This window comes from Molossus molossus, unplaced genomic scaffold (assembly GCF_014108415.1).
Source record: "Molossus molossus isolate mMolMol1 unplaced genomic scaffold, mMolMol1.p scaffold_m16_p_13, whole genome shotgun sequence".
Taxonomy (NCBI): domain Eukaryota; kingdom Metazoa; phylum Chordata; class Mammalia; order Chiroptera; family Molossidae; genus Molossus; species Molossus molossus.
In genome coordinates, this window is record NW_023425348.1 from 82,794,887 (window position 1) to 82,821,778 (window position 26,892).

Here is a 26,892-nt window from a genome sequence, read left to right on the forward strand (position 1 = left end):
CTCTGTTTGGGCAGTATTGTCATCTATTTTTTCATGGCTGTTCAAAGGAATTTTGCCAGGAAGGAAGGAAACATGCACCTGAACCCTATTCTATGAAACAAATGAAGTTTTTTTGGCTATTAGAAGATTCCCCTGAAATGTAATGAAGTGTCTTCAAACCTTAGAATTGAAGTATACTGAATTATGAAAAAATCATTTCCTCCACTACCACCCCCTGCAGAAGAGATTTATATTGGAGAAGGACAAAACATTAGGAGGGAAACTACTTCTGCACTCCCCCTTCAAGCCCCTTTTAGCAGCAGTATTCATGTGAGTATTCACTGTGCCCTATTCCTTCTAGCAGTTACACTTTTCCTGTGGCCTAGAAAATATTATATTTCAGGCCTTCCACAACTTCTGGTTGTGCACACGCACATATGTACACACCACACAACCACAACCCTCATAGGTGTGCCTCTGACACAGAGGCATCCAGTTCATTGCAGAGGTGCCAGAAGCTCACTGGTCACTATGGACAATGCAAACAGCATGTTATGGGCACCCGTATATATCAGACAAATGCAGTACAAATAATAAGCAATAGTTTTGAATCTGGCGCAACCCTTAATTACCACAGCCAGAGGCCAGAAAATGAAACTGAGGTCATATATCTGGGGTTAGAACTCTAGAAACCATCTGGCATCCCATAGCCCAAGGTTCCCCCAGGGAGGTGCACCTTGGAGCAATGAGAGTCCTCTCATCCAGAAGATTCTGTCCCCTCACGTCCCTCCAAACCCAGCACAGCTGTGTGGATGAGTACTATTTGCCATATATACACTGAGACCAAGATATATATACACACCCTGGCGTCTCGCCTGGTTCCTTCCATGAAGGCCATCTGTTTATCCAGTTCCAAATCCCAGAAAGCAGTCACCAAAAAGTAAATAGTGAGAAGGGACAGGGCTTTTTTCTTTCTTTCTAGATAAACATGTTCCAATGAACAAAACAGATTTTACAAACACATTCCATCCAGTAAATCTCACCTAACAGCTGTGTGAGAAGGGCTTGAAAGAGAGGAGGATGAGGCGTTGGGGGTGGTCTCAGGATTTGGTTAGGAGAATTAGAAAGTTCAGAAATGCACGACGCATGGGCAGTTCAGTACTAGCCACTTCTTGTCAGATGGAAATCCGCTGCTTTCCTTCATTCTATCCCCTCGTTCCAAACCTTTGCCGAGCCTACCTGGGATCTGTGGTGGGCTCGTCAAAGGTAAAAGTCTGGCTGCAAATGTCAGCTTCTTTAGTAACACATCCTGTGTTTCTGAGTGTGCCCTCTTCCTCTCCCGCTGTAAGGTTCCTCTGGAGTCAGACAGTGGAATATTGCCCCAGGGCAGCCTGTCCATTCATCTTGGCTTCACGTATGCCCCTTTGGCTAAGACAGTGAAGGGCTGAGCACAGATCAAGAACGTGGAGTCTGTAGATCAGGGACAAGCACAAGAAACTGACCTTGTGCCTCAGAGGTGACTGGATATTTGTGTCTCTGTTCGATGTCGAATTGGCTCACAGTACCATCAGGAGTTGTTTTTTTAAAATGTTCTCCTCGCTCCTCATTTGCGGGTCAGATGCTTTGGATAATACAGTGGAATTCTCTCTGCTTGACTGCTGGTTGCTGCCAGACACAGAGTGCTAAATCCTGTCATTGGTGACTTGAAATGATGATGTGTGAAACAGCGCTGCGATTTGGACATCCTGCACTCATTCACACGGACTGCTTTGCCAATTAACCACAGTAGTGAAATGCAGCCTCAAGGGGAATAAAGCCGTTTCTACAGCCCTCGCCTTATCTTTACTCTGGGATCAGAGTGCCTGCTCATGCTCCGCCTCCCCCAGTGCCAGTGTGTCCCTCCAGTAACTGGTCAGCTTTGGAAGTCTGTTTTGTTCAATATTATTCCTTTCCCAGGCCTCCATAGCACAATTTCTTTAACAGATTGTAACATGCCAGAGATGGAGAAATAGCATTTATGTGCAGAAAAGGGAAGTGAGAAACTAAACACTCTTGCTGCTGGTCCCCATCTCCAGTCTTTGCCTCAAGTGTGCGCCTGGCTCCTCCTCATCTGGTTAGGCCTCAGCTCAGATGATGCCTTCTCTAAGAGGTTATCCTTGGCCACCCCATCTAATGTCCCAGCTCAGTCACTCTATGTCCCACCTCAGTCACTCTATGTCACTCCACCGTGTTTTACTTATGTCACTGCCTTATCACTTCCTACAACTGTTGTATTTATCTACTTGTTTTTGTTTTTTTATCCTCACCCGAGGACATTTTTCCATTTTTTGTTCAGATAGAGTGGGAGGAAGAGAGAGAGAAACATCAATGTGAAAGGGACACATCGAGTGGCTGCCACCAGCACGACCAACCAGGGCTGGGGACAAACTGCAACCGAGGTACGTGCCCTTAGCGGGAACCGAACCTGGGTCTCTCTGGACCACAGGCCAACGCTCTAACCGCTGAGCCAAACCGGCCAGGGCTATCTACTTGTTTTATTGTTTATTTCTCCATCCCCCCCACACTAGATTGTAAGTTCCATAAAAATAGGGATTTTTGTCTGTCTTATTCATTGCTATTTCCATAGAACCTAGCACTTAGTATTTACTAACTGAATAAATAGGTAAGAATGTAGCAATTAAGAACTTCCAAAGCAAATGTGTAGTTACTATCGAGAGATAGTAGCCCTGGCCTTTTGGCTCAGCAGTTGGAGCATCGGCCTGCAGACCAGAGTCCCAGGTTCGGTTCCCGCTAGGGGCACATACTAAAGAAAGAAAGAAAAAAAATTTTTTAAAAAGAGAGGTGGTAAAAGCAGAGAGGCAAATAGTTTGAAAAATGGAATAAAAATACCAGGTTTCCCATATTTGTTTTCCTAATGGTTTCTTTTTATTGCTGTTTGTTTTTTGTTTTTTATTGATTTTGAGAGAGAGAGAGAGAGAGAGACATTGATTTGTTGTTCCACTTATTTATGCATTCATTGGTTGATTCTTGTATGTGCCCTGACCGGGATCAAGCCCACAACCTTGGCGTATTGGAACAACACTCTAATCAACTAAGCTACCCAGCCAGGGCCTCATAATGATTTTAGTTACATGCTGAAAGTGTTGAGTTGAAGATCACATAAATTGAGTAGCTTTTCATTTCTTCTGATTCAGACTAAACTGCTCCCTGTTGAGTGGGTTAAGTCAGGGTCATGGAAACCAAGTACAACACTCTTCCTCACCAAGCTGGCATAACTGAGGCCACTTCCAAATTTCCACTGGACAGTGCCTACCTTTGCTTTTCCCAGGGCAGGTGCCAGAGGAGACTGGCACAATTTAAAACAGTAGAAAGCCCAGTCTGAGTATCTTCATCCAGCCTCTCTTGCCTTCCTGCTTGTTCCCAAAGAGACCACATTCCTCTTCGAAGCTCAGGCACCTTGCAGCTCTTTCTGTTGTGAGGGATGGAGGGTGGGTGGGTGTGTCTTAGCTTTGACCTGACCAGTTGTGACACAGTGTGACCGAGAGAACTTACCCATTTAGCCTAGCAAACATATGACGCTCATCTCCTCAGAAGTCCTTCGCCCAAATGAGAAGTATTAGCTTCTCAGAAGTTATCCTTTGTCTTGTTGGGGCAAGATCAGTGCCTAGTGTCAAGAGAGAGATATTAAAGATGAAAGAGCCTCCACAGGAAAGGGGATAGTTTTGCCTGAATCTCTTAATTTGTTTTTCCCCCATACAAGTGCATTCATGTTGCTGGGCTCTCTGGCTTACTCCTCGGCAGTTTGTAGTTATTATTCTCATGACTTTGTGGTCTCATTGATATTAGAATGTGTTTCAACAGCTGTAGGTGACGCTTCCATGCTCCACTGCTTTTTCTCTTACGTTGCTAATGACTCTTCTGTTGGTTTCAGCCTTTAGCCAAGCCCGCCCCATCCACACCCCACTCCTTGCCCTGTCTTTTATTGATGCTGTGTTGACTTTGTGTGTCTCTGTTAGTTCGGTTTTCTGAGCACCTGCAGAGAATTAGTCATCTCTGCTTGCTTCTGGGGATCACTCAGGCCTTTGATCTATTTGATTTCTGTACTTTTGGAAATGTTGAAGGACTCTATAACCTCACCAAAGTACATAAAAGGTGCTGTAGTTTCTGCAGCCTGACCTTCCAGACTAGCTCTGCTTAGGGACCAGAAGATGTTGATGTAAATCCATTTTACATCCATTAAATGTTTACTATGTATCATATATTGTTCTAATCACTTAATGTGACTATGTCATTTAATTCTTACTTATAGGCCTAAAGGCCATACATGAACTGACCCCGGTTATTTCTCTAAGCTCATCTCTTATTTCTTCCTCCCTTGTTCCCGTAGCTCCAGGTATACTGCTTCTTTGCTGTCCTGACTCAGCAGGCCTACTCCCTGTGTAAGGCCTTGGCAGCACTGTTCCCTGCCTGGAATACTCTTCCCCCAGATGCCCAGGTTACTTCTTAACCTCCTTCGTATCTTTATGTAGGTGTTACCTCCTCCATGAAACTTACCTAGACTGCTCTATATAAAATTGTACCACCACTACCACCTCACACTCCCTCTCCCACTTGCTCTATTCTATTTTTTTTTCTTACTATATATTATTTTAACTTACTATATGGTTTACTCGTTTATTTTATCATTTACCATATGTCTTCTTGGTATAAGGTAAGTTTCAGAGGCAAGAAGCTTGTCTAATCCCTAATGTGTTCTAAGCACTTAAAAACAACATCTGGCACATAGTAGATGCTCCATAATTCCTGATGCATACATGAACTTTGCTCTTCAAAAACCCTGAGAGCACCCTAGCCAGTTTGGCTCAGCAGTTAGAGCATCAACCTGTGGACTGAATGGTTGTGGGTTCAACTCCCAGTCAAGGGCAAGTACCTGGGTTGCAGGTTTGATCCCTGGGCCCAGCTGGGGTCATGCAGGAGGCACCCAATCCATGTGTCTCTCTCACATCCATGTTTCTCTCTCTCTCTTTCTCCCTCCCTTCCACTCTATTTAAAAATCAATGGAAAAATATCCTTGGTGAGGATTAACAAAAAACAAAACAAACAAACAAAAACCTGTGAGGTATGTGTTTCTGATAGCTCCATATTAAAGATGATGAAATTAAAGCTCAAAGGATTTAAGTAACTAACTTGTCCCAGATCATTCAGTTAATAAATAGTGGAGCTGGGATCTGAACTCAGGATCCACTAACTGCAAAGAATGTGCTTTCAAGCACTAGGTCAATAATTCTCAAACTGTAGTATATGTAAGTCACCTGAGCTACTTGTTTGTTTGTTTGTTTTATTTTTTTGTTAATCCTCACCCAAGGATATTTTTCCATTGATTTTTTTTTTTTTTTATCCTCACCTGAGGACATTTTTCCATTTTTTGTTCAGATAGAGTGGGAGGGAGAGAGATAGAGAGAAACATCGGCGTGAAAGGGACACATAGAGTGGCTGCCTCCCGCACCACCCAGTCAGGGCCAGGGACAAACTGCAACCAAGGTACATGCCCTTAGCGGGAACCAAACCCAGGTCTCTAACCGCTGAGCCAAACCAGCCAGGGCTCCATTGATTTTTTAAATAGAGTGGAAGGGAGGGAGGGAGGGAGAGAGAGAGAAACATCAATGTGAGAGAGACACATCGATTGATTGCCTCCCAAATGGCTGGAGATTGACCCTGCAACCCAGGTACATACCATTGACTGGTACTCGAATTTGGGACCCTTTGGGGCTGACTGAGTTACTTGTTTAAATGCAGGCTCATACGCCATGGCCATGACCCTAGGGATTCTGACTCCAATTCCAAAGATCTGGGACACAGATGATCTATGAATCACAATTGAATACACTGGAATATACTACATTGCCTTTAAGGTTTGGAATCTACATAAGGAGGAACAGAGATATGTCCATTGAACATTTCTGAGTGCCTACCATATGTACCAGTCCCTGTGGCATTTGAAGCCCTGACCGGAAATAGAACTAGGACCTCTCAGTCCATGGGACAACACTCAATCCACTGAGCCACACCGGCTGGGCCTTCCCTGCATTCTTAAGTATAACTTAACTTATCTTGGCATCTCAGTATCAGCTTTATCAACATAAATTATTTTATTGTACCGGAAAACACCGCTGTCTTCTGAGCTTGCTGCAGTGTACCCTAAATGTATCCAGATTGTATTTTAAGTCTTTTTCCAGCTTTTCTGTTTCTATCATACCATTGATGTCTAATTTCTCACTGCTGTCCTTATACCTGCCTTTTATAGTTCCTCTTCCTCTCCCAGTTTATTTTGTCTGGCCTGTATTGGACTTAAAAACTAGATAGCCAAGTTTATTAAAACTGTGTATATAGTCAGAGCTTTTCTTAGAAGCCTGTAAGTTAACCACACAAACTTTAGTTTGTGAACTTTGCCTACTTAGAGAATTAACATTTAGATATTTGAGCTTGCCTATCAGTTTAGTTTTAAATACATAATTGCATAGAGTACAGACACCTGGAAAACCCATTTCTATTGTTCTCAGCACTGGAAATGAGTCCATTTTATGGCTCCACAACTTCAAAGAGCCTTGGAATCACAGGATTCTAGATCAGCCTTTTGCTCTCAAGTAAATAATTTATTATCTTCATTTTACAGATGAAGAAACTAAGGCCCAAAGAGTAAGTAGCCTGCTCAAGTGTCTGGCAGAGCCAAGGCAGGGTTCCAAGTCTCCTGGGCCTTCCCTCTGCTTAGCCACACTGCTCCTAGGAGGAAAAAATCATCTTAGTCTGTGGAAAGGAAGGAAAACCATCAATAAATATGATTAAAAGTTAAATAAATGAAATCTAATTGGTATTACAGCTAATCACTTTTCGCCTGGACTTTGATAGGTGCCTTTCCTCCCACCCCTGCCATCATTTGAAGGGACGTGTGACCTTACTGTGCCTCTGTGAGCCTGAGCTGTGAGCTCGCTGGAGGAAGGACCAAGGGGCATTATAATAAGATCAAACGCATATAAAGAATTATAAAAGATGGTTATCAGCTTTGTACCCACTTTTCATCATGCGTCCAAGGTGACTTAGAGGGGAAGATAGAACGCCTGAGAATAGGGGCATGGAAACAGGTTTTTGACGGAAGGTACAGAGTTGACAATTTCTCTGAGTGGTGGCTTTCTTTCTTTCTTTCTTTCTTTCTTTCTTTCTTTCTTTCTTTCTTTCTTTCTTTCCTTCCTTCTTTCTTTCCTTCTTTCTTTCTTTTCTTTTCTTTCTTTCTTTCTTTCTTTCTTTCTTTCTTTCTTTCTTTCTTTCTTTCTTTCTTTCTTCCCCCCCCCCTCTGGCAGCTTTATTGTTTAAAGCAAAGATGGGTTCATATTTTATACAAAAATTTTTATTTTGCTCTTTTCCCCCCCTTTTAAATTTTTACTTATTGATTTTTAGAGAGAGAGGAAGAGAGAGAGACATCAAGTTGTTGTTCCATTTATTTATGCATTTATTGGTTCCTTCTTTTTTTTCTTTATTGATTTTAGAGAAAGAGGGAGAGAGAAAGAAATATCGATGAGAGAGAACATCAGCTGGCTGCCTCCTGCATGTCCTCCACTGGGGATTGGGCCACAACCTGGGCATATGCTCTGACTGGGAATCAAACTGGCGACCTCTTGGTGCATGGGTCGACGCTCAACCTCTGAGCCACACCGGCCGGCGATTGGTTCCCTCTTATATGTGCCCTGACCAGGGATCAAACCCACAACCTTGGCATATCAGGACAATGTTCAAACCGAGTTACCTGACCAGGGCATTCTTTCCCCTTAATATCATAAGATCATCTGGTTGATTTCTTCTTAAACTCATTTAACTAGATGAATTAGATCTTTATTGTAAAAGGTTCCAGAGGGAAACTTGACATCTGAGGCTGAAAATTCAGATGCCTGCCACAGCAGCCAGACAGGTGATGTAAGAAAGAAGCTCAGGTGTTATTTGGTGGGATGCAGCAGGGACTGTGACAAACCGACAAGGACATCCTCTGCCTTCAGCTCCAGCCGAATGTGTCGATGCAGGAATGCTGGCCCAGTATTGCCAGGCCTTCATATATATATATATTTTTTAAAGAGATAATCTGAAATATAGATTGTATTGTGGGAAATGTCTTGACTTTTTAAAATGTTTTAGTTCAAATTTTTAAAAATATAGTTTAAGCCAAACAAAACCTGTGTTTCAGTGAGTGTCTAGAGCTTCACAAGCATCATCTCACTTCATCATCACAGCAGTTTTACTCCTCTAACAATTATTTGTAAGAACCAACAGTGAATAAAGAGTGAAAATCTTTGCCCTCTTGGAGCCTACATCCTAATACAGTTTAAAAATATACAGTAGGCCCTGGCTGGATGGCTCATTTGGTTGGAGCATCATCCTGTACACCAAAAGGTTGTGGATTTGGTTCCCAGTCAGGGTATATACCTGGCTTGTGAGTTCAATCCCTGGTCAGGGTGCAAACAAGAGGCAACTTATCAGGGTTTCTCTGTCACACTGATCTCTCTCTCTCTCTCTCTCTCTCTCTCTCTCTCTCTCTCTCTCCCTCCCTCCCTCCCTCTCTCCCTCCCTCTCTTTCCTTTTCTCTTTCTCTAAAATTCAACAAGAACATCCTCAGGTGAGGATTTAAAAAAAATTATACACACACACACAGTAGATTGACAGGGAGTAAGGCAAGAGTTGCTGTTTTAAATACTATGGCCAGGAGAGGCCTTATTGGTACAATGGTATTTAAGCAGAGACCTGAAGGAGGTAAGATAGACAGGTATCTAGGGTCAGAGGGGACAGCAGGTACAATAGCCTGAGACACGACATGCTTGACATATTCAAGGAACAGCAAAGCCAGTGTGGCTGGAATGGTCCAAGCAAGGGGTGAATAGAAGGACATGCAGTTAGGGCAACAGCAGGGGCCCTCATTGTGTAGAGTCTGAGAAGGAAAACATTATACCTTTTGAACCTTGTCTTAATTCCAAAGCTCATGTTCCTAGCTACTATGTGTGCTACACTAGAAAGCAATGGCATGAGTTTCATAGCATTCCCATTCTTCTTCCAAGTTTTGTGCTCCTGGATTCAAATTATGCCCTACCTGTTCTTTTTCTTTGTTTGTTTTTGTTGAAAGTGTTACAGATGTCCCCCCTTCTTCCCCATTAACCCCCTCCTTCCCGCTCCCACCCCCCTCCTGCCTTCCCCAGCCTATTGTCCATGTCGATTGGTTGTGTATATATACATATACGTTCTTTTATCCTACCGGTTCTCTGTGTTAATGCTTCAACCACAGAGAATTACAATGAAAGAATTTTAGAATGTTAGACCCAAATAGAACTCTGAGGATTACTGAGACAAAAAGTTTATACATTTTTTAATAGTTCTGAATGGTCTTGCTTTTTTCCAGACCTTGTGATGTCTTCCCATGGTTCATACTTTTGTTTGTTTTCCTAATTTTTTAAATAGGTTATAAACCAATGTGACAAAATTCAAAAGGGTACACAACCTAACATTAAAGTAAATTTAACTTTGTCTAATTGACCCTGATTATGTATATGTAAGACTTGACAGAGGAAGAAACTGAGGCATAAAGGGTTCATGCCATGTTGAAGGCCACCCATCAGTAGAGAAACCAGCTCCCTTATCCAAAGGCCAATGAGTAAGACCAGATTTTGTCTTTTAGAATACTTGTGCATAAAAGAAATTGGGTGGGTTCATCCTTTGTTGCCACTGGGTATTTTTTATCTTCTTCCTTTCTTTTTGTATGCCTGCCAGTCCCATTGAAAGATAAGGATCAGAGTTCAGAAAGCTTAACCATTGTGTCATTTCCCAGGATGAAGAACCACTATCATTTGGTTCACATTTTTATTAAAATAAGATGAGTGATTTACTCACATTACAGGCTAAGGGTCTTTTACCAGGAAAACCATACTTTGAAAAACAAAGCTGATGGCTTTAAGGAACAGTAACTGCTAACATCAATTTCCTTTCCCATGCAGTCCCAAAACAGTCAGACACTCTTCTGTCTCTTGCTGCCTTTCTCTTACCCACACATTTACATATAATTATAGATATGGTACATTATATATGCCCACAAAAGACAGATCACAGCAGGAAAGACAAAGGTGGATTCATCTGGAGAGATGTATGTGTTTATCTATATCCAAACCTCTTTTCTGGTTCCCGCTGTTTCCTAAGTCTATTTTTTTAGTTACTGAGTAGCCATAAATCCATCATGATTGGTGGAAGTTAGTGGATTCTGACGAGAGAACAGGCTGTGGTCTTTGTAAATACGCCTACATTCTGGCAACGGCCTTTCCCTACTCGCAAAATCATCGCGAACCGGGAACTTTAGGTTGGTTTTTATTTTTAGTCTGTCTTGGTTCAACTCACCCTCAGTGAGTAACTCCGTTAGCCACCGTTTCTTTTTATATTTATTTAGAAAAGAAGGAAAATGCATTTTAAGCAAATCAAATGCATAATCTGTTCAACTTCTTATTTATTCTGTGGCTTCTTTGGACAGTGGAAAGCCCAGAGAAATAATAACTTTAATTGGTTTTTGTTTTCTGTGGCTTGCTTTCTCAGACAAGTCCTCATCAGACAGTTTTGCTGATAGCTTATAAAATTCCATTCCAACTATCAGCCTGATTTTAAATTGGAAAGGAAAAAAGTAGTTGGAAGTATTTTTATGTATATTAGATACACTTTTCTGTTGCTAATCTGTGTCTAGTCCTGTTAAAATTGCAGATACAGGCTTATAGTGGCTTAAAATGTTTATTTTTGTTATCCCTTCTCTATGGAGATTAGCAGCAAGTCACCTAAACTAGAAAGGGTCTGTCAGTTTGTTTTGGGGGAGCAAGGAAATTGGGAGCCAGATCAACTACATGCGACCCTGGAGCCAGCCTAGAAGGATGACAGAGATGAACTAACTGGTGGCAGATTGAAATATTAACAGTGATCATAATAATAGCAGTTGTAGCTAACACTGCATTCTCATTATGGAATTCACTGGGCTAGGTGTTTTTCACCCATAGGAGAAATGAAAGTGGCTGAGTTCCCAGGGCCCCAGAGAATGAAAAGAACGTAAGGAGCCTGCGTAGTAGAAAGAGGCCTAGCCCTGGAATGTGAAGGCATGATTTGATCATGGCTCTACCATTTACTTGGTGAATTTGTCCCTTGCTGAGGCTCATTTTCTTTGTCTATAAAAATAGAAATCATACTATTATTTTCTTATGGGGATCAAAAGTGATAATGCGTATGAAAATGGTTTGCATAATTATATAGTCTCTCTACCAATAAGACTCAACAGTACTTTTCATAGTGAGAGATGATAGAGGATTGGCAGTGCATTGACTATCAAGAAAAGTGGTGTGCACCTGCCTTCAGGCAGGAAGTTGGTTTATTCACTCATCCATGAAGAACAAAGGCAAGGAAAAGTAGTCATGAGATAAGGAATAAGATTGTTTTAGCCACCCACTGGCTTGAGCTGGAGATCTCAATGAATTGTGCCTTCTGTTATGCAGGTGCCATCCACCTGTGTGCCTCAAAGGAGGGAGAGTGATAACAAAAATAGGTACTGTTTGTGTAGTGCTTCCCCTGTGCCATATGCCAGCACTTTCAATTTACTCTCTCTCTCTCTTTCTCTCTTTTAAATTTTTTTTTTTTTTTATTGATTTTAGAGAGAGAGGAAGGGAGAGACAGAAACATCCAATGAGAGACATCAACATCCAATGACTGCCTCCTGCACGCCCCCTGCTGGGAACTGGGCCAGAAACTTAGGCATGTGCCCTAACTGGGAATCCAACCGGGAACCTCTTGGTGTATGGATGATGCTCAACCAAGTGAACCACCAGGCTGGGCTGTCTCTCTCTTTTTTAACCATCTCTTTTAATCTTCTCAAGAACTCTTCATGATTAGTATTAGTAGTATTATTATTCATATTATTATTGTTGTTACTATTATTCACTCATTTATAATTGGCTTGCTCAATGTCACATGACTAGCTAGCTGAAGAATCAAGATTTGGATCCTGCTGGCTGATTCGGAGCCTGCACGCTTAACCATGTGTTCTGTAAGTCCCACGCAAAGGTTAGAGCTGGGTGTTTTACAGTGTCCTCCACAGATCCCTGGAGCTTTAAATCAGTGCCTCAGGCCTTCTCTCCCCTCCACCTCATTCCTCACGCCTTTAGCCTGGGTGAGGGCTCTTGAGGAGAAAGTTGAGCAAGAAAGATTGTTTGTATCTGTGTCATACAGTGAGGTTTCTTGAAAGATTCCCATTGTGGGGAAAAAAGTATATCTGTTTAAAAATTGTTTTCAAACTTCACATACCACAGCTTACTTATTTTACAGGTGAGAAAATGGAGGCCCAAAAAAATGTAATTAGTTCTTTGCAGAACTCAGACCAAGTTTATTTATATATTATGTGTCTTTGTGGTAGAACAGAATATTCCCCCCTAAAACAACATGAAAGCCCTCACTCTGGCCATAAAGACCCATATAAGGAAATTCAAAAATTAGCCTCTTTAACCCAGCCAGGTTGGCTCAGTATTTGAGCATCGACCCATGCACTAAGAGGTCACCGGTTCGATTCCCAGTCAGGACACATGCCCAGGCTGTGGACCCAACCCCCAGTGGGGGGCATGCAGGTGGTGGTCAGTCAGTGTTCTCTCTCATTGATGTTTCCATCTCTCTCTCCCTCTCCCTTCCTTTTTCTCTAAAATCAATAAAATAATTAAAAGGTTGAGTGAGGTATTCAAGATATACCACCATGAGAGCCAAAATGTGTCCTCTCACCTTTAGTTACCTTGAGGAGGGACTGAGTTCATTTTCCACCCAAGCTCTTATGCCTATTGAACAGTTTCTGTTCAAGTAAGAAAAAGAGTGGGTCACAAGAGTTTGCCACAGCACCTGCTTCTTCCTGGATGAGAATTACATCTTGGCCCTGAGGTCTCTGTTTCAAAGGACACACCCTATCCTCTTACTTCCAAACAGAAACGTGAAGCAGCAACAACTGGTAGAGCTGGACTAGTTGTTCTCTGGATTAGAATGGATGGTGGTGCAAATGCTAAGCTGGAAATAACTATCCTGATGGTCTGTTGGGCCCTTTGGGAGTTTATGGTGCCAAGATCCTGCTCCACATTTTGATTTCCAAAGCGCCCTGCCACTTCCTCAATAAATGGTCAGGAGACCATGCCTGTGCCAGAGTAACTGGCCTTCTTTCATGATGCCACATGGCTGCCCACCCTGGGTATGTGCAAGCCTGTTATGTTTCACGTCATCAAAGCTGTGTCAGAGAGTGACCTTCCCCAGAATCAAGCATTGCCTTGGTCCTCCAACTCTCAGTAGCCCCATTATGATGGACAGAAGACACCCCAAGGGTCTGACACAGTCGGGTTCATATTAGATCAGATCAGACCTGTAGTTCAACCCCACCAAAGTAGCTAAGGATGGCCATGGTAAGCCTAAAAACCTGATCAGGTTGCCATGATGTGCCATACATGATCCCTGGTTAGAGATGCTCATATTTCTTTACACCTTTGTGTCATATAAACAGTTCCTTTTAAAAACTGCCATGAGCCCAGCCAGTGTGGCTCAGTGGTTGAGCATCAACCCATGCATCAAGAGGTCACTGGTTCAATTCCCGGTCAAGACACATGCCCAAGTTGTGGGCCCAGTCCCTAGTGGGGGGCATGCAGGAGGCAGCCAATAGATGTTCTCTCTCATCAATGTTTCTATCACTCTCTTCCTCTCCCTTCCTCACTCTCTAAAATCAATAAAGAAAAACAAATTAAAAACTAGAAATTGAGCTAACAAAATGATGGGAGGATAAGACAAAGGAAATATCTGTCAGTGTGAAGATGTATTTGAATAAAAAAGCTAATCTTCATCTTAGAATGAATGAATGAATGAATAAATAAATAAATAAATAAATAAATAAATAAGTAAATAAAAATAAATTGCCATGAAAGTGTTATTATGTCTGACTTAATACTTTGCCTAGAACATATATACAGGTCAAAATAGAAATAGTCACTTGATGTTGGGCTTAAAGAGTCTGGCTTTCTGCCTCTATTTGAACACACTATGCTCTGGAGAGTAATTAGTTGGCAAAGGGTAGTGTTAATAATGGCCCAAGTACTTTACCCCACAGGTGTCATTGGAAGCCATTGCTTCTCATTCCTTTTGTAAAATCATTTCCCTTTCAGTAAACTAATGATCATTTCCCTCCATTTAACATAAAAGAATAGTGCTGCCAAAGAAGATAAAATTGAAGAACACGACCTGCTGTTCTTCTGGGACTTTGCTTGACAGGAACATGGCCCTAAGATGTTAGAACCTTCCTGTGATTTGTGTTACCAAGTGCTACATGGGGAGTGAAGCTGTCAGATGTCTTGCCCCTTCCTCTCTCTGCCCCGACTCTCCCTCACTTTCTTCCTCATTCTTGCAGAGTAGCACTGAGGAGTATTTACTCAGCTGTGGACTGGTACCAAAGCCTCAGTGCCCTGGGGATTGGAAGGGGCGGTATGGTCATGTCCCTAAGTACCCATGTCCTTCCGAGCATCTCTTGGCAGAGCAGCCTGGCTGAGGGTGAGTGTCATTAAGAATGAGCCTTCACAACCCCTGCATAAAAGAACATAAAAACAATTGCAAATGAAAATTGGAGAGTCCACTCATAGGCTGTGGTGTTCTCTGGCCTTTGTGGTCATTCCTATTGAGAACATGCAGCCAACCAACTAGAAGTTGTCCAGTCCTCTGGGATTCCCCATGGCTTGGTAGCATTTCATTATCTCCAGTTCTTGTCCCAGCACTAGCTTACCCGGCCATCAACATGTAGACACTCATACAAATGAATGCAGACTAAACTCCATTACATCCCCCATACTTTGGGAGCTAAAAATCCTTGATTCAGGCTTTGGGGGAGGCTTTTTGTTTTTAATAAGGGACAAAGATATGGCCCTAGTTCCTTCCGTCTGGCACTCCTCCACTGATCCCTAATGACACCACTCTGGTGCTGGAAAGGCACCATTTCCCAGGGAGAGCAGAGGCCCCTGAGTCTGCAACCACACACCACCTCAGTTCCTCTGAGCAAATGTTGAGGACACACATGGTGGTCTGCGAGGAGTTTGTAGAGATGACTAAGCTACCCCCCTGGAGCTTCAGAGGCAGGGATTTTCACAGCAAGAAGGCAAATCAGATGTAGAAATGACAAGAATTTTATGCTTCTTTTCAAGAAAAGAAGGGAGAATAAGTTAGGCCTTGAATATATTGGGCATTAGTAATTTCTGACTAGATTATTTTCTTAGCCAAAATAACTTCATCTATCACTCTCTAGGTTTAAAGATAACCAATAAAAGAATATTTTGAGTTGAGGGCTGCTTATCTTAAAAAACTACAGTATTCATGCTAGAGTTGTAACAGTGGTAAACGGAATTACTAGGAAGTAAACCTTAGGCTTCCTCTGATTTTCAAGGTAAAATTGGTGGTACAGTCCTATGAAAATAGTCAAGCCGATTGAGTTGAGCACTTGATGAGAAGGTGCTAGGAGGCAGCAAGCCCAGGAAAGTAGTACATCTGCCATGATTTATTGTGTTTCCTGAGAGTTATGGTGCCTACCAAACAGGACATTTTCCATTTTCAGTACTTTATAGGTCCTAGCATCTCCTCACACCCCACTAAGTTGACAGGCATGCCTCCTGTGCCTGGAGAGTGTCCACTCTGTGTTCACACAGTGACCAGAACTTTGCCCCTCTGAATTTTCATCTGGGTCGTTGTGCAAAGCACGTTTTCATTCATTTACTCCTTCGACAGATATTTATTACTATGTGCCAGGCATTGTGCTAAGGACTTTAGTTAAGTCCAAAGATTTCTCAATTTCAGGACTTCAAATTTTAATCAGTTAATAATTATCAAATAATGCTACCATTTATTGAGCACTTTGCTAATTTTTCAGGAAAGTGTCTTATGTATAAATGACCTCATTAGATTTCTACAACAATCCTATTAGGTAAGTACTGAAGGTTATTCACATTTTTAAGATGAGGAAACCAAGGTTCAGAGAAGTCGTATAACTTGTCCAAGTCCTACCGGCAGTAAGTAGTGGAGCCAGGCCGTCTGATTGCAGTCGGGGCTCTGCACTCATACACTGTCCTGCCCAACTACTCTGCCCTGTTTAATGGGGCCGCCTAGAGGGTATCCACAATGTTTCACTTAGATGTAAAGTCTGTCAGTCACCTGGCCTGAACCATCTCTCATTAGAAGTCAAGGCCGTCACTAGTCAGCTGGATCTCACCTGCTAGAGTAGAAGTCTCAGGACCTTTGCAGCAGGTCTGAATCTCAGTCCTCCCTCTGCTTACTACTTGGTTCCTTGAGAAAGGAATTAACTTGAGTTAAAGAAACCTTAGTTTCTTTATCTCTAAAATAATAATGGCAAGTACTAACAGCACGTATGATGGACCATTGTTCTAAGAACTTTACATGAACTCGCAGCAACTGTGTGATGTTGGTACTATCATTATCTCCATTTTATAGATGGGGAAACTGAGGCATCAAGAGCTTGAAGGTCAAGTAATTTAAAATCACTGGTGATGCTCAGATTTGGACCCAGACAGTCTAACCCCAAAGTCCACGCTATTAGCCACAATACTGTGCTGCCTCTAGAAATGATAGGATCAACAGTGTAAAACTCTCTGGTCTAGAGCCAGACACAGAGTTGATGGGACAATTACAAGGTTTAGAATAAGAAACTTTAACAGCTCTGACCACCCACAAAAAGAGAAGCACCAATTTGTGGAGTGTTCTGATTTTGATCTTACACCAAAGACTTCTTATGTCTTTGCCTTTGAACTCTCAGGACTTGTTGGCTGAAGCTTTCCTAATTGTGGGGATTCCTTTAGAGAAGGCATCTGTTGGTACATACCACCTACCTTCCCTGCACCTGTTGGGGTGCAGAGCGGCTGGGGTGAGAAATGGTGGAGTGGCCACCAGCACAAGTGTACTCATCCCCCACCCTCCCGTGGCCTCTGGCCCAGAACTAGCTGCTGTACTGGAGCTGCAGTCCTTCCTGTTGACAGTAATTAGAACCTTTCAGACTCAATTTCTTACATGAAAAAAAATCCCAATTCGCTTGAATTGTTTCCTTGATCCAATTCACCTGGAGCTATTTAGTTTCTGCAGTTTGTTTGGAGGGGAAAGCAAGCTCTTAAGCCTTCACACATTAATGGTTGATAAGATCAAGGTCCTGAAAATATTAGTGGGTAAACTTTGGAGCCAAACGCCCGAGTTTGAATTCCAGCTCTGCCTCTTAAGCATGTGCCGTCTGAGTTTGTGTCTGTGCAATGGGGATAACAATAGTGAAGATTAGATGAGCTAACACATGTAAAACCCTTGGAAGGACAGTGCCTGGCCCACAGCAAGTGCTCAATGAATGTTAGCTATTAGTATTATCATTATTAAGCCCATCCAGCCCTCAGTCATCCTTCTTTTCCTCCCAGACCAGAATCTTGATCTGGAAAGCTAATTCCCCTTTCTGTCCCCCAGGCTCGGGGCTCTTCTCTTCTCATCAGATATTTCATCTCTCTAAACCTCCGTGTCCTGATCTGTGAAATGGGACTGAGAATAATGGAGTCGACTTCATAAGGTTGTTGTGAAGGGTAAGCGAGCTAAATCAAGGCCTGAGCAAAGACCTCAGTGACTATTCAGTCTCATTACTGTTAGTCCTGAAGCACAAAGAGCTGCCTGGAAGGGCCTTTGAGATCTTGGGGAGTTCTGAGTCGAAGGGTCCAAAGTAGACAGGAGTGTTTAGGATTAACTAATGCCTGAGTGTGAGCCTTGGGAACTAGGGAGATGTCTTGCTCAGCACTATAACACTATGCCTGGAACCCACATGGTAATGTCAAATGAATGAATACTGCAGAAGAGTATTCAAAATCAGTTTTGGCTCAGGCCACCTGACAGAATTTTCAAGGCAAAACTCCTAGGTGTTTAAGCATTTAAACTCAGCAAGAAACACCTTCCTCCTCTCCTCTCCCGTCTTTGCCCCCAGAATTTAAAAACAAAACCAAAATAACTCTTACTGTTTGCAATTACTGTGTTCCAGACCTTCTGCTAAGTACTTTATAGATATCATCTTTTAAAATCTTGACTTCAACCCTGAAAGGTAGATATCATCATTTTCATTTTATAGATGAGAAACTAAGATTTAGAGAGATTGAGCAATTTTCCCAAGGTTGCATACCTGGTCAATTGTAAAACCAAGATGTGAACCTTAGCCTGTGGGACAGGAAGGGGATAGCTCCCATTTGCTCATCAATGTTCTGATTTTGGAACAAATGCCACTCACTATTTTTCACTCACCATTCTCCCAAATACCCACTGTATATCCGAGGAGTGTCTCCTAGTGACAGATGCCTCTCCATGGAAGTCATCCAGCCTAATCACCACTTTGTAGAACTAGAGCCACTGCCTTCCACAGAAAAGTCCTCATCTGCCTGACTTTCATTCATCTCTTTATCTGACCATCTTCCTTACTTTACATTTAGGTAAATCACGTTCCAGAAGTGATGGACAGATATAGTCTGTTTTTCTGATGTATTTAGTATTTTCATGAGGCACTACATTAGACATTACTCCCAGAATTTAAAAACAAAACCAAAATAACTTACTGTTTGCAATTACTGTGTTCCAGACCTTCTGCTAAGTACTTTATAGCAGTCTACTCTACTACATTGACATTACCATGTGGGTTCCAGGCATAGAAGTACAAAGTTATTTTTGTAAATCATTCTTTTGTCTTTGGGAAGCAAATATTGAAGTACATGAGGTAGAATACCATCAAGAACCTAAAGGAGCTGAGGGTCTGGAAACCAGGAAGCTGAGATTGACCCCACAGCATTGTCTTTCTTTCTTGATTACATTTGGAGGTTACACAACTCTCTCTCTCTCTCTCTCTCTCTCTCTCTCTCTCTCTCTCTCTCTCTCTCTCCTGATTGTCCTTCACCCTGTTTATCTTTCTAAAGAGATTCTGAAGGTAATTATGGGGATGAATGTGAATTCCTGTGAGACACTTTGACCTCTACCTCCAAGAATGGCATCGGGTATATTCAACAAAGTTTAGTCTAGAAAGCACTGATGATTCAGAGACAACACTCTCGTTTATTTACTTCCTGCCAGAAATCACTTCTCTCTACACCATATATGGAGAGTTCTGGAGTGAGGTTAAAGTGGGAACATATTAGACTCGGTGGCTTTTCTGCCTTCCCTTTGCCTTCCTGTCCCTTACCCCAAAACTATGAGACCACGAGTGGCTATTACTCCTTCCCTTAAAGAATAAAACCCCCATAAGGCTGTGCCCGAGGTCAGGCAAGTGAGAGGAAAGTACACACCCTATTGTGGCCAAGACGAAGGCCACAAAAGCCATCTTGATCCTTTGACCTACATTGACGCTGATTCTGTTCCTTGGTGTCCCTGACTTTAGCAATGTGGTTAGGTTAACTCTCTGCCCCCACCTTGAATTGAGCTTTGATGAAAAAGTAGCAGGAACCCAGGCCTGTCCCTGGGGATTTGGGGTTTCTGTCTTGGAAAAGCATCAACCGAACTAGCAGGGCCAGGAGATCTGAATTCCTGCGGCTTGGGCTAACTTAGGTCCACAGAAACCAAGTGCCTATGATCATCTTCATTCCCCAAATGTGGCCGTGCCCTTTGGATTCCCTTCTCTCACTCAGTCTCCCAGTTCGGATGGCTTCAGGTTGCTTGCTCTTGCTTTACCATTAGCATGTCCTTCCACATCTGAAATGCTCTAGCCTGTGGAATGCATGTGGATTGCCGCTGCCTGGCCGATGTAAATCTTTTGGATTAGTACATGCAGTACCAAAACAACTTGTAAGCATCAGCGTATTTCCTCTCCCTTGGGATCCTATAAACCTCCCTGAGATTTACCTTTCTGGGTCTTCTGCTGGGCCACAGAGCCTCATCCTGGCTCCTCTCTCCCACAGCACTGCTTCTGTGTATCAGGAATCATTTGTTTGCTTTGGTTGTATACCTTGGACCACTAACTTGGCTTACTATAATATGATGACCAGATTTGTGTGCAGGCATCAAAAAGAAGCCAGTCTGTGTAATACTGGATGACAGAGTACTAAGGTCTGTGGGTTGCTATACTGTAGTCTTCTCCTCCATACATTGCAAGACTGAGTGTGCCTTGGAATGCTTCCAGATACTCTGTGGATGGTCGCTGGGCATGTTGTGTTGAATGTTACTATGCCAGAGAATTTCAGCAGATTTAACCAGCTTTTAAGTGACTCATTCCTGCAGATTTTTATACACAAGGAAATACAAACTAAGGAGGCTGATAAAAGTACCCCTCTTTTTCCCTCTTCTCCCTCCCATTTTTCTTTCCTTTTTTTTTTTTTTTGGTATGTGCCCCTAGCGGGAACCAAACCCGGGACTCTCTGGTCCACAGGCTGATGCTCCAACCGCTGAGCCAAACTGGCCAGGGCTCCCTCCCATTTTTCAAACCAGTGAAGCCCCTTTGGCCAAAATGTTGCAGCTGAGTGCCTCCCACCCAGGAAGAGCGTTATATAAATACTGATCCTAAAATCTCACCCCTAGAGGCTAGTGGCTAGCACACCTTAACTCTTACCTTTAAAAAAGCAGCTCTACTGAGACTAGGTCTGAAACCCATGAAATGGCCAGAAAGAGAGCAGTAAGTTCACATGCAGAGGCCCAATGTGTTTCTCTCCATTTCTGCTTCAGATCTGCTGACCATGAAGGAATATCACTGTTTGCTGCAATTACTGTGCCCGGATTTCCCGCTGGAGCTCACTCAGAAAGCAGCCAGGTATGTCTCCTGGGCCCTTGAAGCCAACTCAGCCCTCTGGGGGACAAGGCTTCTTAGAGAAACCTGAACTGTATACAAACAAGCCAACCATTAGGGAAGAACAAAACCATTAGGAAAGAAACTGGCATTTGGAGAGAGGTCTATTTGGGATTTGTCCAAACACATAATACTCACTTTCTGCATTTCCAAGCGGAAGCCAGATGATCCTTTGTGGTTTCTATGGGGAGCCTTAGGGTCTGCAGATAGAGTTGGGGGGTGATGAGATAAAGAAGCAAACCCTCACACACACACACACACACACACACACACACACACACGCAAACCCCTAGAGGATATTCCGAGAAAAGAGGCAAGAGTTTGCATCAAGTTGTGAGGAGGGAGGTTGAGGTTGGACACTGGAAAGACATGAAGGTAGTAAAGCTCACGTGAGGGAAGGATAAATTGTATTTATGCTAAAAGAAGGTTTTCAAGATTATTCCAGAACCATTAAGACTTGACAGAAATAGTTAGAAACTCCTAATTTCTGTATTTGCTTTCACTGTCATTCACATTTTTTAACCAGATGAGACAATTGGACTATGTACTCAGTTAACTTTTTTTTAAATTGTTTAGAGAGAGAGAGGATGTGAGAGGGAGAGAGAGATAGAAACATTGACAAGAGAGAACATCGATTGGCAGCCTCCTGCATGCCCCTCACTGGGGATCGGGCCCACAACCTGGGCATGTGCCCTGACCAGGAATCGAACCGGCGACCTCTTGGTGCATGGGTCAACGCTCAACTACTGAGCCACGCCGGCTGGGCTGCACTCAGTTTACTTTTAACACAAAGCCTGAGCTAAGGTGGCAAATGGAAGTACAGCAAAAAAATCTTGTTTTCTGCAAAGTATCATAACAGAACTTTTAGGCAAATGCTCTATACAGACACACCTCATGTGCTTCACAGATACTGTGTTTTCTACAGATTGACGGTTTGTTGCAACCCAGGGTTGAGCAAGTCTATTAGCACCATTTTTTCTTTTTCTTTTTGGTACGTACCCCTGGCGGGAACCGAACCCAGGACTCTCCTCTGGTCCACAGGCCGACACTCCAACCGCTGAGCCAAACCGGCCAGGGCAGCACCATTTTTTCAACAGCATTTGCTCACTTTGTGTCTCTGTGTCACCTTTTGGTAATTCTCACAATATTTCAAACTTTTCATTAGCATTGTATTTGTTATGATAATCTGTGATCAGTGATCTTGGATGTTATTTTGTCATTGTTTTGGGGCAACACACACTGTGCCTGTATAAGACAGCTTAATCAATAAATGTTGTGTGTGTTCCGACTGCTCCACCAACTGGCTGTTCCTCCATCTCTCTCCCTCTCCTCGGGCCTCCCTATTCTCTGAGTCACAACAATATTGAAATTTGGTCAGTTAATCCTACAGTGGCTTCTAAGTATTCAAATAAAAGGAAGAGTTGTACATCTCTCACTTTAAATCAAAGGTAGAATAAAAATGATTAAGCTTAGTGAGGAAGGCATGTTGAAAGCCAAGACAGGCAGAAAGCTAGGCCTCTTGCATCAAACAGTAGCCAAGTTGTGAATGCGAAGGAAAGTTCTTTAAAGAAATTAAAAGTGCTACTCCAGTGAATACATGAATGATAAGAAAGCAAAACAGCCCTGGCTGGTTTGGCTCAGTGGTTAGAGCGTCAGCCTGCAGTCCAGAGAGACCCGGGTTCGGTTCCCGCTAAGGGCACGTACCTCGGTTGCAGTTTGTCCCTGGCCCCAGTTGGGGTTGTGCGGGTGGCAACCAATTGATGTGTCTCTTTCACATCAATGTTTCTTTCTCTCTCCCTCCAGCTCTATCTGAAGATAAATGTAAAAATATCCTCAGATGAGGATTAAAATAAAAATAATAATAATAATAAAATGTGTGTTATTTTTTTCTTTTAAAGAAAGCAAAACAGCCTTATTGCTAATGTGGAGAAAGCCTTAGTGGTCTGGATAGAATATCAAACCAGCCCTGGCCAGTTTGGCTCAGCGGATAGAGCATCGGCCTGCGGTCCGGAGAGACCCGGGTTCGGTTCCCGCTAAGGGCACGTACTTTGGTTGCAGTTTGTCCCAGGCCCTGGTTGGTCGTGCGGGTGGCAGCCACTCGATGTGTCCCTTCACGTCGATGTTTCTCTCTCTCTCTCCCTTCCTCTCTCTCCCTCCCACTCTATCTGTACAAAAAATGGAAAAATATCCTCGGGGGAGGATAAAAAAAAAAAAAAGAAAAAGAATACCAAACCAGTTATAAAATTCCCTTAAGCCAAAGCCTAATCCAGAGCAAGGCCCCAACTCTTCCATTCTTTAAAAACTGAGAGGTGAGGAAGCAGCACAAGAAAAGTTTGAAGAGGTTGGTTCATGAGGTTTAAGAAAAGAAGCAAGTTATCCAGAAGCTTTAGCTAAGATACTTCATGAACAACCACATTAATGAACAAAATACATCAAACGACAGATTTTCAATGTAGACAAAGCAGCCTCATATGGGAAGAAGATGCCATCTAGGACTTTCACAGCTAGAGAGAAGTTGATGCCTGGCTTCAAAGCTTCAAAGAACAGACTGACTCTCCTGTGAGGGGCTAATGCAGCTGGTGACTAAGCTGAAGCCAGTGCTCATTTACCATCTGAAAATCCTAGGGCCCTTAGGAATTATGCTGAACTTACTCTGCCTGTGCTCTATAAATGGAACAATATATTAGTCCTGGATGACAGCACATGTGTTTACAGCATGGTTTACTGAATATTTTAAGCCCACTGTTGAGACCTGCTGCTCAGAGAAAGATTCCTTTCAAAATATTACTTCTCGTTGACAATGCACCTGATCACCCAAGCGCTATAATGGAGAAGTGCAAGATTAGCCCTGGCCAGGTAGCTCAGCTGGTTAGAGCATTGTGCCAATATGCTAAGGTTGTGGGTTCCATCCCCGGTCAGCACATACAGGAAACAACCAGAGAACATTAAGAACATTCATGGTTCATGGGAAGAGATCAAAATATCAACATTAACCTTCCTGGGTGACTTTGAGGGGTTCAAGACTTCAGAGGAAGTCGTTAACTGCAGATGTGGTGGAAACAGCAAGAAAACTAGAATTAGAAGTGGAGCCTGAAGATGGGACTGAATTCCTGCAATCTCATGATAAAACTTTAATGACAATAAAGTTTGCCACATTATTTGACTCTTCCTTTCATGAATGATTTTACCCACAGTAGAACTTCTTTCAAAATTGAAGTCAGTGTTCTCAAATCCTGCTGCTGCTTTGTCATCTAGGTTTATGTACTATTCTAAATCTTTTGTTGTCATTTTGATCATCTTCACAGCATCTTCATTAGGAGTAGATGCTATCACAAGAAACCGCTTTCTTTGCTCATGTATTCACTGGAGTAGCACGTTTAATTTCTTTAAAGAACTTTCCTTCGCATTCACAACTTGGCTACTGTTTGATGCAGGAGGCCTAGCTTTCTGCCTGTCTTGGCTTTCAACATGCCTTCCTCACTAAGCTTAATCATTCCTATTCTACCTTTTTTTTTTTTTTTTTAATCCTCACCCGAGGATATTTTTCCATTTTTTGCACAGATAGAGTGGAAGGGAGAGAGAGAGAGAGAGAGAGGGAAACATCGATGTGAAGGGACACATCGAGTGGCCGCCACCCACACGACCAACCAGGGCCGGGGACAAACTGCAACCGAAGTACGCGCCCTTAGCGGGGACCGAACCCGGGTCTCTCCGGACCGCAGGCCGACGCTCCAACCGCTGAGCCAAACTGGCCAGGGCCCTATTCTACCTTTGATTTAAGGTGAGAAATGTACAACTCTTCCTTTTATTTGAATACTTAGAAGCCACTGTAGGATTATTAACTGACTAAATTTCAATATTGAGGTGGTCTGTAACTGAACCCACAATATCTCTGAGATGTGCCTGTATTTCAATATACATGACAGAAACATGTCATGATACATTTGTCCAAACCCATAGAATGTATAATACTAAGAGTGAAGTGTAATATAAATTATGGACTTTGGAGCCTGGCCGGTTTGGCTCAGCAGTAGAGTGTTGGCCCGCAGACCAGTGAGTCATGGGTTCGAGGGCACATACCTCACTTGCAGTTCGTCCGGCCCTGGTCAGGTCGTGCAAGAGCCAACCAGTCGATGTGTCCCTCCCTTTCTCTCCCCATCTCTCTCCCCCCATTCTATCTAAAGATAAGTAGAAAAATATCCTCAGGTGAGGATTTTTAAAAAAAATTATGGTCTTTGGTGATGATGTATCATATCAATGTGGATTCCTCATTTGTAGCAAATGAACCACTTTGGTGGGGGATTTTGATGGGGGGGGCATGTGTGTGTAGAACGGGTTATATCAGAAATCTCTGTACCTTCCTCTCAATTTTGCTGTGAACCCAAAACTGCTCTAAAAAAGTAAAGTCTTAATAATAGTTTCTTGAAATACCTAGCTTCCCTAAATCATAATGAATGCATTTACCTTTATTGTTTCATTTAAATTTATTTACCTTAATTAGCTCACTTAATTCTTATAAAAACGGTTACTTCCCATTTTACAAAAAAAGTAAACTGATATATCTCAAAAAAAATTTTTGTTGAAAGAGGAAACTGAAGCTCAGAGAGGTTAGGTATGTTGCCTGAACTTACCGATAGCTTGTAAGTAGCAGAGGCATGACAAACCCAGGTTCACCTGGATCCAGAGACTTTGCTGTCAACCTCCTCCCGCTCCTGCCTCCCTATGTCATGACATCATTTCTGTTGGTGGCCTGACCCGCTGAAACCAAAGCTGCGTGGGCGGGCTGCACTGCACGTGAACCCCTCACTCCTACAAGGAGCCCGCCAACCCCTGGCGGCCGCAGGGGGCAGGCCCTTCTGCAGTTCACAGCTCATGCTGATTTTGCTGCTCATGCGCAAAACCTGTTTAGTGATAACACAACCAAAATTGTCAAGGTTTCCCACAACCCCCCCCCCCCCCATTGTTCAGTGGCTACTTACCATTTTCAGTGGCAACTGGACACTAGTAAAAGCTGTAGTTCCGGTTTTATCATTTTAACTTATTCTGCTATCCAAAGGGGATTTAGATTCTTTTTCCCTTAGCTGAAAGGGATGTGGGAGATTATCTCTTGTAATTTAAAAGCAGCCAAGTGGAGTTAGCTTCAAATTTCCAACGATAGTTCCTCCTTTGGAGTCAGATCATTTTAAGGAAGATTCAACCCCAAAATTTGGGGTGGAGGGGAACTCAGCATTCTTAAAGACTGGACTTGTAATAAAAATCAGCTACAGCTTCTACATGGCTGAATAGTAAACATCTGCCCTGGTCTGTAACTGGAGACTTCCTAGAGAAAAGGGACCGTGAGTGTGAGTGTGAGTGTGAGCTCCACAAAGGCAGGGCCAGGCCAGTCTCTGCTGCTGGGTCTCTGCCGCTTCGCGGAGCACCCAGGTATGTTACACACTCCATAATGTCTCCCGGTGAGTGAACATCCGAATGAGTATTCCTTGTCCGGCAGCTTACATACTTCTAATAGTCTGTATTTCTAAGGACCAAAGTCAGGAACTACATCCTATATTCATTTGTTCATTCATTTATATATTCATCAAAAATTTCCTTTTTAACAGCGTTTGGGGATACCATATACTTCACCCATTTAAAGTATTAAATTCAGTGGCTTTTCGTATATTCACAAAAATATATTCACATCCATCAACATGGTCAATGTTAGAATATTTTAATTAGGCCAAAAAGAAATCGTGTACCCTATAGCCATTACTTCCCAAGCCCCTTCTCCTCCCCAGCCCTAGGCAACCACTAATCTACTGTCCGTCTCTATAAATCAGCCTATTCTAGACATTTAAAATAGTGGAATCATATAATATATGGTCCCAAAAGGCTGGTTGCTTTCACCGAGCATGTTTTGGGGATTCATGCATGTTGTAGCGTGCGTCAGTACTCCATGAAATATTCTTGAGTGCCAGGTTTGTGCCGGGAGCTGTTTTGCACACTGGGAGTACAGAGATGAGTAAGTTCTAGTTCCT

General features: G+C 42.8%; 1 protein-coding gene across 2 annotated transcripts in view; it reads left to right on the forward strand.

The window, feature by feature from the left end:
- Positions 1–26,892, forward strand: part of CUNH11orf49 (chromosome unknown C11orf49 homolog) — a 190,206-nt gene that overhangs the window by 139,776 nt on the left and 23,538 nt on the right. For both annotated transcript variants that reach the window (XM_036258047.1, XM_036258048.1), the window contains exon 4: positions 20,755–20,839. In XM_036258047.1, coding sequence (XP_036113940.1) covers positions 20,755–20,839 — 85 coding nt within the window. The remainder of the gene's footprint in view (positions 1–20,754; positions 20,840–26,892) is intronic.